The sequence below is a fragment of the Mizuhopecten yessoensis genome, unplaced genomic scaffold (genome assembly GCF_002113885.1).
Source record: "Mizuhopecten yessoensis strain PY_sf001 unplaced genomic scaffold, ASM211388v2 scaffold716301, whole genome shotgun sequence".
In the NCBI taxonomy this organism is placed as follows: Eukaryota; Metazoa; Mollusca; class Bivalvia; order Pectinida; family Pectinidae; genus Mizuhopecten; species Mizuhopecten yessoensis.
This window is the reverse complement of record NW_018480048.1, coordinates 631,901-653,068: the sequence shown is the minus strand read 5'-3', so window position 1 is coordinate 653,068 and position 21,168 is coordinate 631,901. Positions and strand designations below refer to the sequence as shown.

At 37.2% G+C, this 21,168-nt stretch overlaps 1 protein-coding gene across 10 annotated transcripts in view; it reads left to right on the top strand.

The window, feature by feature from the left end:
• LOC110442803 overlaps window positions 1-21,168 on the top strand; it is a 67,836-nt gene that overhangs the window by 14,720 nt on the left and 31,948 nt on the right. For 8 of the 10 annotated variants that reach the window (XM_021486597.1, XM_021486593.1, XM_021486601.1 and 5 more), the window contains exons 6-21: window positions 8,303-8,364; window positions 9,568-9,645; window positions 10,010-10,058; window positions 10,638-10,716; window positions 10,987-11,089; window positions 11,488-11,561; window positions 11,718-11,820; window positions 12,050-12,168; window positions 13,161-13,341; window positions 13,696-13,815; window positions 14,620-14,767; window positions 15,474-15,505; window positions 16,074-16,140; window positions 16,573-16,699; window positions 18,162-18,203; window positions 20,158-20,344. In XM_021486597.1, coding sequence (XP_021342272.1) covers window positions 8,303-8,364; window positions 9,568-9,645; window positions 10,010-10,058; window positions 10,638-10,716; window positions 10,987-11,089; window positions 11,488-11,561; window positions 11,718-11,820; window positions 12,050-12,168; window positions 13,161-13,341; window positions 13,696-13,815; window positions 14,620-14,767; window positions 15,474-15,505; window positions 16,074-16,140; window positions 16,573-16,699; window positions 18,162-18,203; window positions 20,158-20,344 — 1,571 coding nt within the window. Of the gene's footprint in view, window positions 1-8,302; window positions 8,365-9,567; window positions 9,646-10,009; window positions 10,059-10,637; window positions 10,717-10,986; window positions 11,090-11,487; window positions 11,562-11,717; window positions 11,821-12,049; window positions 12,169-13,160; window positions 13,342-13,695; window positions 13,816-14,619; window positions 14,768-15,473; window positions 15,506-16,073; window positions 16,141-16,572; window positions 16,700-17,186; window positions 17,208-18,161; window positions 18,204-20,157; window positions 20,345-21,168 lie in introns of all 10 variants that reach the window. The other 2 variants (XM_021486595.1, XM_021486596.1) reach the window with 2 other exon arrangements.

Below are 21,168 nucleotides of genomic sequence, written 5' to 3'. Positions count from 1 at the left end.
GCATTTGTTGAATTATTTATTTAAGTGTCCCCTTTTCCAAACACCCTCTACTCTGGCCCCTCTCTTGTTAACAAAATATATTATACATTTATTGCCCTTCGCCTCGTGAAACATGATTAACCTTGGAGAAAAAAGAATCATGTTTCCCTTTAGTAAAGGCAATACATATTTCATTAGGCCAAAAATACATAAATAGAAACAATAGCACAATTGTAGAGATGATCAGGTTGAGGCGTCATAGTTGTCGCCTGCTTCCGTCGTTTGGATCTAGGTTTTGGTGGCTCTTACACATTTACAAAAGAGCTCCAAATAAGTGAAATATGACCAGGGAGTGTGTGAGGGTGACAATGGTTTATTGCCCTGTCACATGACCAGAATCATTCTATTAGACACGCTGTTATAAAGATGAGGTATAACAATATTTTAAACATAAACTTTAACCTTAATCTAACAAGACTGTTTTCCAGTGTTTAAAAATAGTAGATAACAATTTTGGAATTCTGCCAGGGAAAGTGTCTGACAGTTAAGTCAAACTGCCAAAACCCATGTTTTGTGATCATAATAAGTGCCCCCTTCAACCAATTTTTTATGCCCCAGTGTGCTTATTACAGCAAATAAGGTATATCTATAGAGGCATTCAAAGAGTTTGTTTGCTAACCATGCCCTGCATACCAATTCAGATTTTCTTTTAGATTATAAGTGCTAGTGCCTTTATTAAATTCTGATTATACAAGATCTCACAATATTGTAAATTTGTGTTGTATTTTTTTACAGTCGTTATAAAAAGTAAACTTACCCTATCAAACTCTTAATAATTTAATTAATTATTGACGTCACCAGACTGGAGATCAGATGTCTCCATTAAAACAGCATTACTCTTAAGGAAATTCATGAAAACCAACCAATTATCATTTTATAGTTTAATTTACATTCCAAATAGTTCACAATAGCTAGGCCACATTGAAAAATGTGTCTTATTTTTTATAAGTCTTCAACATATTTTGAAAGTATAACTTGATTAATCTAACAGGGTCCGAAGTCATGATATAAAAAAAATATATTATAGTATTGATTACAGTTACAATGGAGCAGGAATGTAATAACCTGTAAGATGATACAGTTAATATTACATTAATATAGAATTATAGGATTGATCAACGTATAATGAGGTCACTGAACGGGTAATAAAGGTGTAACTTAAGAGTTGTATTATATACCTGGACTAACGACATACCTGCTCCCAGTCACACGGTAAACACACGACACAAAGACAATATTTTATTGGTAAACTCAATAGGGCTAGGGTTGTGCTTTCATGCATATAATACATGTATCAATGTTTATCTGTTTTGTTTAAGGTAAACATAGGTGTTAGTTCTGTGGCGGTTGTTTTGGCACCTGTAGATTGTTTATAAGACAAAGGGGTGTACCTCGACTAAACAGACAACATGGTTGTACATACAGGTATCAAGTTTCCTCACCTTAACATGTTGCTATAAGCTAAATTGTTTTAAGCTGACCTGGTCAGAAGATTGATTGCCTTTAACATAAAATTATTCTCATTTCTTATCATAACTATCAAGTATTGATAACATAAATCAACAACACTAGTTGTTTTTTCTGAGAAATTATAAATAAATTACTAAATCAAATCAAAACACAGGCATGCATCATCACCAAGAAAAAATCCCAACCAAAATGAAAAAAAAAGTTCCAAGTTTCAAGTCGGTAATGAAAAACATGTCTGCTCCCAAATAATCGGAACTGTAATTTTCAATATTTTTTACACCAACCAATGCAACTTTACAACCATAATCCCTGTGATGCATTATACACCCTTGTCCATGTACAATCATGTGATGTACTGGGCTATGTATTACCTACCCGCTTTGGTGTACTGCTAATATAGCTATATGAAATGTAATTCAGTAGACAACACATTCTAGGGTTGACTGGTTAACTAAGGCAGAAATAGGATGTATAGATCATATATTCACCAATATAAACACTAGATCACAGTGATAGTATTATTATCTTAATAAGATCATGTATGAGAATGGATGGTTGTGTGGTAATGACATAGATCAGAATGCTGTGGTTGTGCAATATGGAGTCTGTTGTTTGGTACACTGTAATACTGTGACATGGTGCCTGTTGTTTGGTACACTGTAATACTGTGACATGGTGCCTCTTGTTTGATACACTGTAATACTGTGACATGGTGCCTGTTGTTTGATACATTGTAATACTGTGACATGGTGCCTGTTGTTTGGTCCACTGTAATACTGTGACATGGTGCCTGTTGTTTGATACACTGTATTACTGTGACATGGTGCCTGTTGTTTGGTACACTGTAATTCTGTGACATGGTGCCTGTTGTTTGGTACACTGTAATTCTGTGACATGGTGCCTGTTGTTTGGTACACTGTTATACTGTGACATGGTGCCTGTTGTTTGATACACTGTAATACTGTGACATGGTGTCTGTTGTTTGGTATACTGTAATACTGTGACATGGAGTCTGTTGTTTGGTACACTGTAATACTGTGACATGGAGCCTGTTGTTTGGTACACTGTAATACTGTGACATGGAGCCTGTTGTTTGGTACACTGTAATACTGTGACATGGAGTCTGTTGTTTGGTACACTGTAATACTGTGACATGGTGTATGTTATTTGGTACACTGTAATACTGTGACATGGTGTCTGTTGTTTGGTATACTGTAATACTGTGACATGGTGTCTGTTGTTTGGTACACTGTAATACTGTGACATGTTACCTGTTTTGTACACTGTATTACTGTGGCATGGTGCCTGTTGTTTGGTACACTGTAATATTGTGACATGGCATCTGTTGTTTGGTACACTGTAATACTGTGACATGGAGTCTGTTGTTTGGTACACTGTAATACTGTGACATGGTGTCTGTTGTTCGATACACTGTAATACTGTGACATGTTACCTGTTTTGTACACTGTATTACTGTGACATGGTGCCTGTTGTTTGGTACACTGTAATACTGTGACATGGCTTTAGTTGTTTTGTACACTATTACACTGTGAACGGTTGTTTGGTACACTGTTATACTGTGAATGGTTGTTTGGTACATTGTGGTACTGTGAATGGTTGTTTGGTACATTGTGGTACTGTGACATGGCTTTAGTTGTTTTGTACACTGTTATACTGTGAATGGTTGTTTGGTACATTGTGGTACTGTGACATGGCTTTAGTTGTTTTGTACACTGTTATACTGTGAATGGTTGTTTGGTACATTGTGGTACTGCCATATGGCGTCTAATGTATGGTACCCTGTGCGAGATGGAGTCAGTTTCCAGAGACGCTGTGCTTGTGTGACATTGGGCCTGTGTAATGTTTCACAGTGGTTGTGTGAACTGTCGTCTGATGTATTGAATTGGGTTACAAGCATGTAGATACGACATGTATGTGATGACAGCTCCTTTTGTACAGAGCACCTAGGAGTTAACCCCAGTGTTTTAGTCGTATTCCATATTTATCCACACCATTGTTCACTATCTAGATAAGAACCACTCTACCCTGCCTTCCCCAAAAGCCTTGCCAAGAAAATCCATTAATAGATAACATGGAAGGTTGGGGTCAACATTTTTAACGCTGCTCAAGTGTTCAACCTAACTTCATAGTCATCAGGTACAAATACCAGTAATAAGTCGCTCACAATAAACAAAACATCCCAGACACATCCCGTAGGATTTGAGCCTTGGAATGAAAAAGGATTAGAGTTACTAACACTTATACTGACACCTGTAATCACTGACACCGGTATATAGAAACTTAGCCTGTGTAGAAGTCACCTGGCTTAAGGATCTGTGCAAAACTCTGAAACTGAAATTCAGGTTTGACATTTTACCTGGAAACATTAATGGATCACCTTCATTTGCAGTGATTTGTAGTTACTTGTATGTAATCCAGAGACGTATTTTATCCTTTGTGATAGTTTTAGAAACCAAATCTTTTACAGCTTTGATTGTAAACCTTATAAACAAAATTTTATTTCTCAACCTCCACTACTTTCCCTTGGAATGGTTTAACAGTAAATACAAAAAAACAAGATTCTAATTGATTTATTAGGGCGCCATTTCGGAGATACGGGTGCCCTATAGTAATCACTCTATCTGTCTGTCTGTCTGTCTGTCTGTCCGTCCACAAATTCTGTTCCTGGCTGATAACTTTGGTATTTATTGACCGATGTACATGAAACTTGGTCAAGATGTTACGTTCACAAAAATACACATTGAGGTAAAAAATCAAGGTCATAGGTCAAGGTCATTAGGTTCAAAGGTCAAGGTCAAATTTTACATCTTTTCACTGATGAACATTTTGTTATGACATCATGAAGCAAAGTTGATCAGAATTAAACAAAGAGTCAACTGACCAAAGGTCAAGGTCATCAGGCAGGGGTCAAGGTCACATTTTGTAGCTTTTTTACTGGTGAACATTTCGCTATGACATTATGAAGCGAAGTTGTTCGGAATCAAACAAAGAGACACACTGAGGTAAAAAGTCGAGGTCAAGGTCATTAGATTCGAAGGTCAAGGTCGAATTTGCATCTTTTCACTGATAAACATTTTGTTATGACATGATGAAGCAAAGTTGATCAGAATTAAACAAGGAGTCATCTGACCCAAGGTCAAGGTCATTGGGTTAATGGTCAAGGTCATTTGGGTCCAAAGGTCAAAGACAAAGTGGATCTCTGACTTTGACCCTGGCTCTTGATGTAGGAGGTATATAAGGTGAAATAAAACAAATCAAAGCTAACAAATGAGTATTGCACCAGTATTTACATTTCTGTTAGCCCAGCAAATATGGAGGTGTAAGGAAACAAGACTCCCATCATAGTACATGTAAAATGTATATTTTGCTTCCTTGCGATTCTTTTTGAAGTCCAAATGTCAAATGTCAAGCTCAGCTATATGGGCAGATTGCTTCTTGATGACTATGGGGAATATATTGCCACAAGACGGGGCCCTTACTAACCTGTCAGTGTTTTAGTTTTTTACAATGTTAGTACCATTGTATGATTAAGTAGTTGTAACACATCTGGACTGGGTTGATCTCTGATGTCCAGTTCAAGTAGGTATATCTCGGCCTATTGTAACACATCTGGACTGGGTTGGTCTCTGATGTCCAATTCAAGTATATCTTGGCCTATTGTAACACATCTGGACTGGGTTGATCTCTGATGTCCAATTCAAGTAAAGCTTGGCCTATTGTAACACATCTGGACTGGGTTGGTCTCCAATGTCCAATTCAAGTAAATCTTGGCCTATTGTAACACATCTGGACTGGGTTGATCTCTGATGTCCAATTCAAGTAAAGCTTGGCCTATTGTAACACATCTGGACTGGGTTGATCTCTGGTGTCCAGTTCAAGTATATCTTGGCCTATTGTAACACATCTGGACTAGGTTGGTCTTTGATGTCCAGTTCAAGTATAGCTTGGCCTATTGTAACACATCTGGACTGGGTTGATCTCTGATGTCCAGCTCAAGTATATCTTGGCCTATTGTAACACATCTGGACTGTGTTGATCTCTGATGTCCAGTTCAAGTATATCTTGGCCTATTGTAACACACCTGGACTGGGTTGGTCTCTGATGTCCAGTTCAAGTATTGCTTGGCCTATTGTAACACATCTGGACTGGGTTGGTCTCTGATGTCCAGTTCAAGTATATCTTGGCCTATTGTAACACATCTGGACTAGGTTGGTCTTTGATGTCCAGTTCAAGTATAGCTTGGCCTATTGTCACACATCTGGACTGGGTTGATCTCTGATGTCCAGTTCAAGTATATCTTGGCCTAATGTAAGACATCTGGACTGGGTTGGTCTCTGATTTCCAGTTCAAGTATATCTTGGCCTATTGTAACACATCTGGACTGGGTTGGTCTCTGATGTCCAGTTCAAGTATAGCTTGGCCTTTTGTAACACATCTGGACTGGGTTGATCTCTGATGTCCAGTTCAGGTAGGTATATCTCAGCCTATTATAACACATCAGGACTGGGTTGATATCTGATGTCCAGTTCAAGTATATCTTGGCCTATTGTAACACATCTGGACTGGGTTGATATCTGATGGCCAGTTCAAGTATAGCTTGACCTATTGTAACACATCTGGACTGGGTTGATATCTGATGTCCAGTTCAAGTATAGCTTGACCTATTGTAACACATCTGGACTTTGGCCTATTGTAACACATCTGGACTGGGTTGGTCTCTGATGTCCAGTCAACGTATAGCTTGGCCTATTGTTACACATCTGGACTGGGTTGATCTCTGATGTCCAGTTCAAGTATAGCTTGGCCTTTTGTAACACATCTGGACTGGGTTGATCTCTTATGTCCAGTTCAGGTAGGTATATCTCAGCCTATTATAACACATCAGGACTGGGTTGATATCTGATGTCCAGTTCAAGTATAGCTTGGCCTATTGTAACACAGCTGGACTGGGTTGGTCTCTGATGTCCAGTTCAAGTATAGCTTGGCCTTTTGTAACACATCTGGACTGGGTTGGTCTCTGATGGCAATTTCAAGTATAGCTTGGCCTATTGTAACACATCTGGACTGGGTTGATATCTGATGGCCAGTTCAAGTATAGCTTGACCTATTGTAACACATCTGGACTGGGTTGATATCTGATGTCCAGTTCAAGTATAGCTTGACCTATTGTACCACATCTGGACTGGGTTGGTCTCTGATGTCCAGTTTAAATATAGCTTGGCCTATTGTCACACATCTGGACTGGGTTGGTCTCTGATGTCCAGTTTAAATATAGCTTGGCCTATTGTCACACATCTGGACTGGGTTGATCTCTGATGTCCAGTTCAAGAATAGCTTGGCCTTTTGTAACACATCTGGACTGGGTTGATCTCTTATGTCCAGTTCAGGTAGGTATATCTCAGCCTATCATAACACATCAGGACTGGGTTGATATCTGATGTCCAGTTCAAGCATATCTTGGCCTATTGTAACACATCTGGACTGGGTTGATATCTGATGTCCAGTTCAAGTATAGCTTGACCTATTGTAACACATCTGGACTTTGGCCTATTGTAACACATCTGGACTGGGTTGATATCTGATGTCCAGTTCAAGTATATCTTGGCCTATTAGGTATATCTCAGCCTATTATAACACATCAGGACTGGGTTGATATCTGATGTCCAGTTCAAGTATAGCTTGGCCTATTGTCACACATCTGAACTGGGTTGATCTCTGATGTCCAGTTCAAGTATAGCTTGGCCTATTGTTACACATCTGGACTGGGTTGATCTCTGATGTCCAGTTCAAGAATAGCTTGGCCTTTTGTAACACATCTGGACTGGGTTGATCTCTTATGTCCAGTTCAGGTAGGTATATCTCAGCCTATTATAACACATCAGGACTGGGTTGATATCTGATGTCCAGTTCAAGTATAGCTTGACCTATTGTAACACATCTGGACTGGGTTGATATCTGATGGCCAGTTCAAGTATAGCTTGACCTATTGTAACACATCTGGACTGGGTTGATATCTGATGTCCAGTTCAAGTATAGCTTGGCCTATTGTCACACATCTGAACTGGGTTGATCTCTGATGTCCAGTTCAAGTATAGCTTGGCCTATTGTAACACGTCTGGACTGGGTTGGTCTCTGATGTCCAGTTTAAATATAGCTTGGCCTATTGTCACACATCTGGACTGGGTTGATCTCTGATGTCCAGTTCAAGTATATCTTGGCCTATTGTAACACATCTGGACAGTTTTGATTATTTCTAGTGACATGTCTATATATATAGCTATATAGCTATGTGGGTGGTCATTTTAGTGTTGTTGATCATTGGTAACCTGGCAGTTTAGTAAGTCTGTTTTAGTATTGTTAATCTTGAGGGACCTGGTAGTTTACTTGGTCTGTTAATAGTTTTGATTTGATGAACATTTAATGAACACGCACACTCAGTAATGTTAAATCTCTCTCCCCCCTACTTCCATTTGCTTGTTCATTCATATTATTGAGGTGGATGATTATAATTGTTTGTAGATATATCAGATTTGTTCAACTGAATGACATTGACTCACTTTAAAGGTCAAAGAGGTGAAATATATTCAAAACTGACACGATAATTGGTCTATATCTTGCTGGATAGATGGGGTATTATGTTTGTTCCAAGGAGCTTTGACCACACTCAAGGTCACCAGGTTTAAATATGTTAAATTTAAAAAGGTAAAAATAATTTAAAAAGGTAAAAATAAAACAAGTTGAGTGTTTAATAATCTGATTTGTATCATTCTAGCTGCTGAGCGACTTCAGGTGAAACACTTCTTCCAGGACTCCGCCCTGACGGAGCACCCTATTGTAAGTTAACGGTGACTGTACAGTACCCTAGTATCATTTAAACTATCTGGTGGTGTTTAGCTCACCTTGTATGATACTGAACCTGTAAGCTTGATACTGAACCTGTAAGCTTCAAATTAAGTAAAGGAGCAACATCTATAGTTTATCCATCTGTTAGCTTTTCCTAAGTTAATCAATTCTTATATAGAACCCTAAAGCCTAGAATCATTATATTTGGTCTGTAACTTGTTCAAATTTATTACCTTGACGGTCTTCCAGGGTCATACAGGAGTCAGATATGTTAAGTATGAAATGACCTATATAGAACCATGAGGCTTTAAGAGTCATGATAATTTTGTTGAATATTTGTTTAGGAATTGTTTATTAAACATTTTGGCCAAAGTAACTTTACCCACTCAAAAGGACACACAAGACATGGGGTCAAATGTTATTAAGAAAGAAACAGAAATCGTTTGAGCGATTATGACACTATGGTCAGTTGTTGCCAAGGTAAAATTTCTACTTTATGTATCAATTATATGTTCAGATCACAGATAGTAAGTTGCCATTTTGTATGACTCAACTGATTTCTGAATAAATGAGCTTTCTTTTAGTATATCTCCATGAGATTTTTTTAGGTCACCTGAGCTTTAGCTCAAGTGGCCTATTGCTATCCGTCTTCGTCCGTCGTTGTCCGTCGTCCATCGTCCGTTAACATTTTACATTTCAAACTTAAAGTCAAGTTCTGCTGGGCCGATTGAACTGAAAGTTGGTAGGAATGATCGACTCATGGTCCTGACAAAGTGTTGGTTATTTTTCGTTTCGATCGGAAATCCAATATGGCCACCATTTTGAAAAACTATTTCAAACTTAAAGTCAAGTTCTGCTAGGTTGATTGAACTGAAAGTTGGTAGGAATGATCAGCTCATGGTCATGACAAAGTGTTGTTATTTTTCGGGTCAATCAGAAATACAATTTGGCTGCTATTGAACTTTTTTACTCAAATTGGTACATATTTCAACAACAAAAATAAATACTGTAGGACTCGGGTGACCGTTAAGGCCCATGGGCCTCTTGTTTTTATATATATCACATGCTTTTACTTTAGCCAATTGCTTGATAAGTATAAATGCTAAAATACTATTAGAGCTTTTCAAGTAGCAAGTAAAGTGATACACCTGAACGAGTTGCAGCAGTGACATTGATGAGACTTTTGTTTTATAGAGACACAAGCTGGCCAAGGAATGGTTTGTACCATCAAACCTGAAGAAGATTGAGGTCAATGGCGTCTTCGGTGAAAAGGTAGGGCAATCGTACGATTAGAATCCATATACTGTCAAAGACAATTGTGAAGTAAATCAAACAAATTTCAGGCTCACATGTACCTCAGCCTCTTGATCTTGAGATCAAATGTCAAGGTGACATTGACAAATAATGTGAAAATGTTCCAAAAACCTTTCACACTGGGGCCTTTTGTATATATATATATAGAAGTTTCAAATCATTACCTTCATTTCTTACTCTTAGATACTGTCATTTGATGGAAGTGGGTTTTTTTCCTTTATAAAAATTTTTGCTGTATGTTATCTGTGTGTATGTGATATCAGTATTTGACAGGTTATGTGTGTGTATTGATATGAACCACAGCTGTCTATGATCATTTCAGGCTACTCATGTAATGAGGAGGTTTCCCACCAACGGCGCTCATAACATAGGTAAGACAATCAATAAAACAAAACGCCCACCCCCACACATAAATTGGTGTCCGCAACATCCGTAATACCATCAATAATGTTGGGCCGTTAACAGTGTCAGGACTGTTGTTGACAATATTTGTAAAATTTAATTTATGATCTCTTCTTAAAAGCTAGCATATACATAAATAATCTTTTGGAATATTTTGTGATACAGCAATACATGTCTTTCATTTTAGTATTGTGAGACGATATGCCTATGTATTGTCATAAACTGGGTGTCCACTACATTGTGACAGCCCAAATTTTCTTCTCATATCAAGATTCGATTAAACTTGATATAATTGTTTTTCTGATTTTTTTGCAAATCTTTGTTCATTTTTTTTTATTAAATACAACCACACAAGCATTACACACCCACCGAAGGGATGGGACTTTGGTCGCCAAGTGGTTATAAGGCATCTGACATTCTGCTTCCACTATTTACCACTGGGTCGCGGGTTCGAGATCTATGTGGGGCAGTTGCCAGGTACTGGCTGTTGGTCGGTGGTTTTTCTCCAGGAACTCTGGCAATATTTCACACTATGCACTGTTTTTCAGAAACGGACCGACGACGGCTCAAATATGTGGCATATAACATACAAGAGGATCTAGTCATAGACAAGAAATACACAAATCGGTAAGTCACAGTTACTGTAACCTTCGTTAATTCTACACCTCTGATTTTCTCTAGTATTGTACATTATTGAGAATATTACAGGTATCCGGTATGAAGAATATTGCCTTGTGCATATGTATAACAGTAGCAAACTGGCATTGTATTTTCAAACTTATTTAATTGACACATTTGATATTCGATGTATGAAATCAAGAATGATACAAATTTCAGTTATTTCTTAAGAAATATCTTCAAGATAATAAAAAGGAATGTTTTATTTTGTTTCTGTAGGGAGTACCAGGTATTGAAGTATCGCCAGGCGTTCCTTGAGGACCTGCTGGAGATCCGGCCGACAGACCTGGAGCGCTGTAATATGTTGTTACTACTTCTGGTGGTGAGTACTTGAAACATCAGCTATAATCCTCGTAGAAAACATAGTTTATCACCCTATACTACGTCATTACTAGCTCTTATTTTATAAATTAGGACATGATTAATGAATGTATGTCACATGAAATTGCACAGGAATGCATGTTTGTAATAACCTCCAGAAATTCTAAATATAGAAAATGTTGATTTCATCATTTTGCTAACTCAAACACTTATTAAACAAGTAAAATGTTTTAAAGTAGAAGATAATCTTGAGGTGAACATTGCACACTTTTTCTGTGATGTGCTGTAAAGCTACCAGTTGTCACCATTGAGTTGGGAGGAGAGGTACATGAGATGAGTAATGGCTATTTAAATCTTAAGTTGTAATAGAAATGTATTTGTCTTGGATTTACTTTCCAGACGTCACTAGAATTCGTGCTCCCGACACATCTGGTAAAGGAGACGTTAGATACGGCCAAGCTCAGTAAATTAGGGTAAGTGTTGCATGTGTGAAGATTTTAAATTAATGTCAGAATTTTTCATTCAAAACCAATCATAGTAAAGCAAGCGTGAAACTTCAGCCATTCAGTCAAAGAATCCTGTTGAATTGAAATCTTTATACACCTGTCAATATCTGCGTACACTTGTAGGAAAGTGTACACGATGGATCTGTTCCTTCTACCGAGGGACGTTCGCTGTCATGTGGTCTGTGTTCTCTTGGCTGCCGTTAAGATAGACAAGGATGACAGAGAGGTAAGTCTGGCAATTTCTTACCAAGAAAATGTTCATCAAACTTGAGAAGGGAGGTCTTCAAAACTCCCTATTTTGGTAAATTTGAGAATTTATCATTCTAGAATTATCGATGCACATTAAAGGAATAAAAATGTGATAATATGAACTCTTACAGACAATAACTCAGAGTAAAAATCAGTAAACAATCAAAATCAGCCTTGTATTTTTAACCCTTGTTCCTTTTTATCAGGATGGTGGTTTGTACGACAAACTGTACTTGTGCCTTTTCTACACGATTTCTGAACTAATGAAACTAAGCCAGTCAACCAGCACCAAGCAGACGGCCATCAAGTCAAAGCTCAACACATTGTAAGTCAACCATCAAAAACGCAAGCCAACGATAAAGTTATAGCGTAACAGATTGTAAATCAAGCAAGTTGGCATATTATTCCATGCTTTGGGAAGAAGCTAATGAAATGTTACGAAAACTTTCTAAGGAAGACTTTCCATTTTTACACTTAAAAAATCCCCGTCCCACTGCACTGTAGTTTTTCAAATATACAGTAACCTCCCTTTAACTTCCATTTGGAGATAACTGTAGCACAGTTGGGTCAGGACACTTCCGTATACCAGGTAGCTCAATTGATTATAGGGATAGCTTAACAATTTGAAGTCAGGTGTTAGAACCCCGGGCTTGTTGATATTTTTCTCACTCAGAATACTGATTATATTTTGTTTATTTCATCTTAGTTATTTCTCATAAAAGTCCTGCAAGGTATGGTTATCTTTTCAGAAATGATTAATCAGAGCTATAGTCATGCCAGAAAAACAGTTTCCAACACTAAGTTACAGGTTTGGCAGTGGTACGGGGATCCTCAAGGTGGCAGAGTATCATGTTTAACTTTTCATGAGAGGGTGACGCAACCATTTCCAGGTCATGTCTTTTCATTGCAGCATCTAATAACTTAAAACTTTACATGTGTAAACGTTTTGGTCTGAGGAAAGTGCCTGTTGTTAGTCTGGGTCAGAAGTCAAAGTTCAAGAGAAAGATGTAGAAAGAGTTTTTTGGAGATGGTGTCTTTTCACTGTAACATCAACTTCCCACATGTAAACCTTTTCACCTGAGGAAGTGCCTTGGGTTTTCAGGGTCAGAGGTCAAAGGTCAACGTCATGTTCATAGCCCTTCCACACTCAAATTTCTGCTGGCAAAGTGTCATAAAATTTTCATGTTACTTGTGTTCACTTACCTGACTTCATCTCAGAGAAGTCAGAAACATCATTTAATTGCAATGTCATCTGTTTGAGTTAATAAATACTCCATATCAAAGTTATGAAAAACGCATCTGTTTCGAAATTTCCAGATACAGTGACTACAAGTGTCTGCTGGCCTCAGAAGTTATACAACTACTGTGTATAGTGCCTGCCTTCTTTGAATACATCTCCAAAGACATTGGTGTGATGAATCTGATCATGACCGGGACAGGTGACACGTTAATAGCTGAGAAGATAGCCAGGGTGTCCTCGGTAGTGGAGGACAAAGGAGTAGGTCAAGTATACGCGGACTGTAGGTTAGGTACAATAAGTGTATATGTCAGGTATAATCTATTGTGGAGGGGCGTGTATTTCAGATTATATTTTAGTGGAGAGATAGAATGATGATAGGTTATATTGATATTAGCTGGTGTGATAGTGGATCAGGCTTTTAGTAGACCATTTAGAGAATGTTTTTGTCTCCCGAAAATGAGCCTTGATTCTTGGGTTTTAAAAGACAGATCTATTTTACATATCTTTTGAAAATTCAGGGGAAATTCTATTAGACTTTGAAAATTGCTATAAATAACAATTGTCAAACTGAAAGCCCTGTTAGATATTGACATAAACCTGGGTTTTTTTCAGGGTGAGCTGAAACGTCTGTATGAGGACCAGGCGGAGCTGTTATTACAGAAGGTCCAGGAGCAGTGTCTCAACCTGAGCAACAGAACTCAAAAAATACCGTCCTCGGATGAAGTGATCAATGTAAGGTCTTCATGGGGAAAAAACAACGGTCTTAGCTTTTAATGTGACACATTGCTGCCATATTTAGCTGATTGTTGGTAATGAATTCTTAGTCAAAAAGGCTTTAAATCTCATAGATTAAGGAAACGTGACTAAAACGTTTGTCAGGTACCACTCTCAAGGTCATATCAAGGTGTCAATGGTCAAATCATTGTAATCATTGTCTGCATATAAACATTGCATAAATTGAGCATGCTTTCTTGCATGAACTGCTCATTGCCATGGTAATAAGACTTTATACACTGAACTTTGTTAAAAGCACAGTTAATAATGATAAAATGAAATACAAAGTTTATCTGTATATTATTCTTTGTAACAGTCATTAAAAGCCCTGTTTCTGTATTTTATACTTTTAAAGAATTAGTGAAGAATCTACCTCTGTATATCATACTTTATAACAGTAGTGAAGGCCCTGCATCTGTATTTGATACTTTGTAACAGTCTGTAAAGGCCCTGCCTCTGTATTTGATACTTTATAACAGTCTGTGAAGGCCATGCCTCTGTATTTGATATTTTATAACAGTCAGTTTAGGCCCTGGTTCTGTATTTTATACTTTGTAACAGTCAATAAAGGCCCTGTTTCTGTATTTTATTCTGTATGTTCATAGAGGCCCTGTCTTTGTATTTGATACTTTAAAACAGTCTGTGAAGACCCTGCCTCTGTATTTGATATGTTATAACAGTCAGTTTAGGCCCTGCCTCTGTATTTGATACTTTATAACAGTCAGTAAAGGCCCTGCCTCTGTATATCATTATTTATAACAGTCTATGAAGGCCCTGCCCATGAAGCGGCCTCTGTCTGCCCTTGAGCTGGCTGACTTCCATTCCAAGGGTGTGACAAGTCCCCACAAGGATGCCCCTCGGATCATGAGTGCCAGGAGACCTTCAGATAGAGGCAGGAAGAGGTTTCCACGTACGTATTTTCATCAGTCATTCTTTAACTCACTGATCATGAAAATGATCATTCATATGAAAGAGACTTGAATACAAATATTTTATATATTTATTAAGCCTGCTGATTATGCGTCCAAAAGATATATATAAGAAGTCTGATCTTCAAAATCAATATATTGCCCATTAAATCCATTTGAAAATTTGGTCAACTCACTTTCTCATGCATTTTATAGAGTGTTAACCATAGTGATACATAAAGTGACAACAAAAATTATAAGTTTGTGTTTAAGTCTGTGATATCTTCCAAAGATACATGCGTGTCTGTTTTTCTTTAAACAATAAATTGAATTTCTCACGAATAAATGTGTGTGCATGTAAAACTCAAATTGAAAGTCACAGAATAATTTCTGCAAAAATCCAACTGAAATATCAATTTAAATGCAATAATAATAGATACATACGTTTCCAATTTTTCCCAGTTTGATGTAAAAATACTTATTCGGGAAAGTTTGAATTCACAAGAGAAGCATTAACAGACATTAAACTTATATTGAAATATTGTGAGATAGTTGAATTTGAACTTGGTTCTTTTCCAGGTAGTCACTCATTTGTCTATCCTCTAAAATATAAGAAAATGTCAGCATTCATCATGTTATATACTGTACCATAATAGAAAATCTGTACATATCTTGTTAAAAAATAAACTCTGTGACTTGGTTTTGCAGGTCTTGGTGACATCTTGCTACTGGGGCCACAGGTAGGTGATACCAGCCATTCATTTTACATTAGACATCCTCCAGTAGATTGGCCATGTCATTGCAATCTGTCATTTGCCAAACTTTACATTTTATATTTCCAACATCTGATAAAATATTTGAACCAAATGTGATAAAAATACATGATAATATTTGTTCAAATTGGAGTCTCGACCCCTCATTGATCTTAAAGGGAGATTAAAGAGATGTTATTATGGTTATTTTATGGCTGTTCTCAAATTCTAGAAGCAGAGGTCAAAGTTCAAAATAAGTTATGGTGGCTATAATTCAGGCTTGAAAATACCGAGTGTTCGGTAAACATTAGATATTATTATGAAGTTTATTAGATGGTGTGCCATGTAGTCTTTTGTAGACTCCCTCTCTAGGGTCATACAATTGTATTAACAAATTGAGTCAAGTGCTCTTTATTATTTCTCAGAAAAGTGGTACATTGTATATAGGACCACTGCAACTATTGTTTAAATGGTTCATTTTCAAAATCACTTGGTAAAATTGAAATGTAATGATATATTTGTAGTATAATACAATGTACAACTTTATATTTTTCAGACACTGGGTAAAATTGTGTCCCTCCCACAACCTTTTGTTGCCTTAGTTTCAATGGATTCAGTACCAGGTAGGGTCTTCAATGATGTCACTGAAAATACACCATTAGCCTTATATTGTTACCTAATAAGATAGCTTAAAGCCCTTTTTGTACTCAGTACATGTACATCGTAATCTTGTCATTCAGTAAATATTTTTTATATGCATGAGCAATTTTAATCCAAAGATTTTGGGCGAGTTATGTCCCTTTTACTTAACAGAGCCTTATTTTTTGCTTTGTAGTACATCCTAGTATATCCTTACCTTGTTGCACTCCAACTTTTAATTTGTAATTTGAAGACATATTTATATTTTAGCACGTCCCTAAGTTACCATAGCTGTTAATAGGGCGTAAAATACAAACAAACCAAATATACTGTGGCATACAGTTCTAAGTCCAATGCTTTTTTGACTTGTGGACGTAGACACTGAAGGTTGAATATAAATTATAATTTTTGTTTAGTTGCCAATGGTGCCATGGAGAGCAAGCTTAAGCACAGTGATGACCACTACACATACATTAACATGGATCATCTTGGTTGGGACCTCGATCTGGGAGTATGGAAACCCAAGGGGGCCATCGGTGACAGGTACGGGATTGTTAGGTTAAGTCAGCTGATATAATCCATGGAAATTAAAGTTTTCTCATTAAAATAAAATATATAAAATCAAACCTGTTTACATATAAACCCAACAAAACAAATTAATTGTCTATAACAATAATATGAATGAGTATAGAAAAGAAGTTTTTATTAACTCTTTTCACCACTGTAGACCATAATGGACTCATCCAGATCAATGCATGGTAGAGTTTACTAAAGTTGCATAGGGGTGAAATGGTTAAACATATTTGGCAGAGTTGGTAGTTTCTTAGTTGCTGTTATCTTAATTCTTGGTAGTGAATATACATGTTTACTTACATTGTGAGGATAGATTTAATCATGTTTACAACATTCAGTGTAGGCTGTATTTTAGAGAAGATGAACTGTAAACACTTACTTAGTTGATAGAAGCTAGACTATTGTATACCACTAGTTCCGTAAATGAGGTACAATGTGTTAAATCTCGTTGTTTCAGTGTTATGCACTTTGATGCAAGGTACAAAACTGATGTGCTTGATATTGATTTGTTCATTTTAACAAACTAACACCTTTTTCTTTAAAGAATATTTGATATATTAATCATAACGGGGTTAGAAAATGATATGAAAACAAATTTAACTTGTTTTTGGTAATACGCTGGTTAAGGGTCTCTGTGTGGACGTTTGTCGTGCTAGGTGGACTTTGTCAATGTGGTCTGAATTTGTGTGCTGTGATACTGCACTTTTTGTGTCGTTAATGCTTACATGTAACATCGTAAGCAGCATTTAGCAACAGAAATGTAGGGATTGGCTGTGTTCATTCAGCCATGAGAACAAAGCATACATCTTCAAACTGTACCGACCATTATGTATCTTCATGCTTGACTGATTTGCTGTATCTGCTCGCCTGCAATCACTCAGTGTTGCCTCGGTTTGAAATGACCACATAGCCTTTCACAGTAAAAATCACTGGAATCCTTACAGTATACTTACATTTGGAACCTGTTGCTCCTTAAATAAAGTTTTTCTCCATTATTCTGTAGGAATGATAATGACTGCCATATCAATCTGTAAAGGTTTATTATACATGATGTGTTCATATCCAGTGGCAGAAAAGCCCTGATGTAAATATCGGTATTGTTATCAAATTTTGATTTAAAGTGGCGTGAACTTTTACAATAATTTATAATAATCAGTATTAAGATTAAAACGTCTGGGGTCTTATACCTATCGATTAATGATAAGTGATATTAACATGCAAGCCACAGACATCTGACTGTCAAGTAATCATACTAGGTCAATGTGATTACAAAACATCAGTCTGTCAAGGAAATAGATTAGGTCAATGTAATAACAACATGCATGCATATCTGTTGGGCTATAATTAAATTGCTATTATTTCTTTCTCCATGTCTGGATGGTATAATTATTAACGTGATTTGTGATTGCTTGATTTGCTTTATTTGTTTCAGCCTCCTAAAGGAATTCCTTGCCAATCATAAGTTCCCTAACAGGTACCCTTAATTAGGTGGACGTAGCCTTACCTGTAGTGATTAGTACCACACCCTTATCTTAATCACCTAGACTATATGGCCCTAACCTTACCATAAGTTGGGCCTAGCCTTACCTGTAGTGTTAACCACACTTCTATGGAACATCTCAATTAGGTAGGCCTAACCTTACCTGTACTGTTTATAAGTATCATATCCTTATATAACTAACCTCGACTAGATGGTGCATGAGCTTACCAGTAGCTTTTTTTGTTCTACCTCCCTGTGGAAGTCACATTGGTTAATTTGTATCTTACTTACAGAGGATGTAGCCTTACTTTTAGTGGGTTTAACCTTACCTGTGTTGTAAGTAACACACACCCCTTAGAAAACTTTACTAGATGAGGCATTACCATATCTGAACCTGTAAAGGACCAAACATCTGTAACTTACCTGAACTAGATGGCGTCTACCCTTACCTTTAGTTAATAACTAATCTTGCTTCGCATAATGGTTTCCACACCTCCTCTGATAAAGTCACTTCCATTATATACATCCTATACTCACTCCCACTATACTCAGGTAGTGTCACATCCTTTACTCACTCCCACTTTATTCACTCCCACTATACTCACTCCCACTATACTCACTCCCACTATACTCATGTAGTGTCACATCCTATACTCACTCCCACTATACTCATGTAGTGTCACATCGTATACTCACTCCCACTATACTCATGGAGTGTCACATTCTATAGTCACTCCCACTATACTCATGTAGTGTCACATCCTATACTCACTCCCACTATACTCGTGTAGTGTCACATCCTATACTCCCTCCCACTATACTCATGTAGTGTCACATCGTATACTCACTCCCACTATAATCATGGAGTGTCACATTCTATAGTCACCCCCACTATACTCATGTAGTGTCACATCCTATACTCACTTCAACTATACTCATGTAGTATCACATCCTATACTCACTCCCACTATACCCATGTAGTGTCACATCCTATATTCACTCCCAATATACTCATGTAGTGTCACATCCTATACTCACTCCCACTATACTCATGTAGTATAACATTCTATACTCACTCCCAATATACTCACGTAGTATCACATCCTATACTCACTCCCACTATACTCATGTAGTATCACATCCTAAACTCACTCCCAATATACTCATGTAGTGTCACATCCTATACTCACTCCCACTATACTCATGTAGTATAACATCCTATACTCACTCCCAATATACTCATGTAGTATCACATCATATACTCACTCCAACTATACTCATGTAGTGTCACATCCTATACTCACTCCCACTATACTCATGTAGTGTCACATCCTATACTCACTCCCACTATACTCATGTAGTATCACATCCTATACTCACTCCCACTATACTCTTGTAGTATCAAATCCATGTTTTCTTATTGCATGCCATATTTTCTTAACCATTTTAAAATGAAATTAACTTTGTGCTAAAAGTATTGATAATTATTGTAATTTCATGTTTTGCTTCCCATTTATCACTGTAATTTAGTTTATTATTGTTGTCTATCTTATATGATTTATATAACTGTGTATAGTATAACTATTTCATTAACTTTCTACAATGAATACCTTGTATAACCTTTTCACGGTGTTATTTTTCGCATTTACATCATTTTTCTTAAATTGTACAATATTGAATTTCTGATTTCAAGATTGTGAGTAATGTAGAGTTACTTGAATAGAAAAGATCTTTGTTGTATACAGAATATATATGTGTGATTGAAAGTATCATAACCTATGTAACTCACATGCTTATCTTAGAATTTGGGCAAATTGATGTATGTATTTGACTGTGTTGATATAGGATTGAGGTTGAATCGGCAGAATGTAAACAAAACCATGATTTGTGATTTCTTTGAAATATCTAGTGAGTTTTGAGAAATTATATGCATCTATTATTTCAATAGGTTAACCATGCATAATGTGGAGGACCTGCAGAAGGACCTTGAACGCAAGGCCAACATGGATGACAATACTATCCGACCAAACTCTCCCAACTGGAACACCCCTACACCTGGACCTGGTCAGGAAGCTCCCCTATTATACTCACCTCGACACCCACCTACTACACCTGAGAAGGGTCCAAGACCAAAGGTAGGCATATATTCACCCTAACACATCTTACTATGCAATAGAACCTCCCACACCTATCACACTCACCCTGACATGACCTACTAAGCCTTAAGGCCAAGCATACTCTGACATAACTTACTACATCCTAAGGACCTCCAAGACCTAGCATGCTCTACCTGACATAACCTCCTACATCCTAAGGACCTTCTAGACCTAGTTTACTCTACCTGACATAACCTACATGTACTACATCCTAAAGACCTTCTAGACCTAGCTTACTCTACCTGACATAACCTACAACATCCTAAGGACCTTCTAGACCTAGCATACTCACCCCGACATAATCTACTACACTCTAAGGACCTTCTAGACCTAGCTTACTCTACCTGACTTAACCTACTACATCCTAAGGACCTTCTAGACCTAGCATACTCACCCTGACATAACCTACTACATCCTAAGGACCTTCTAGACCTAGCTTACTATACCTGACATAACCTACATGTACTACATCCTGAAGACCTTCTAGACCTAGCTTACTCTACCTAACATAACCTACTACATCCTAAGGACCTTCTAGACCTAGCTTACTCTACCTGACATAACCTACTACATCCTAAGGACCTTCTCTACCTGACACAACCTTCTACATCCTAAGGACTTTCTAGACCTAGCATATTCTACCTGACATAACCTACTACATTCTAAGGACCTTCTAGACCTAGCCTTATCTACCTGACATAACCTGCTACATCCTAAGGACCTTCTAGACCTAGCATACTCTACCTGACATAGCCTACTACATCCTAAGGACCTTCTAGACCTAGCTTACTCTACCTGACATA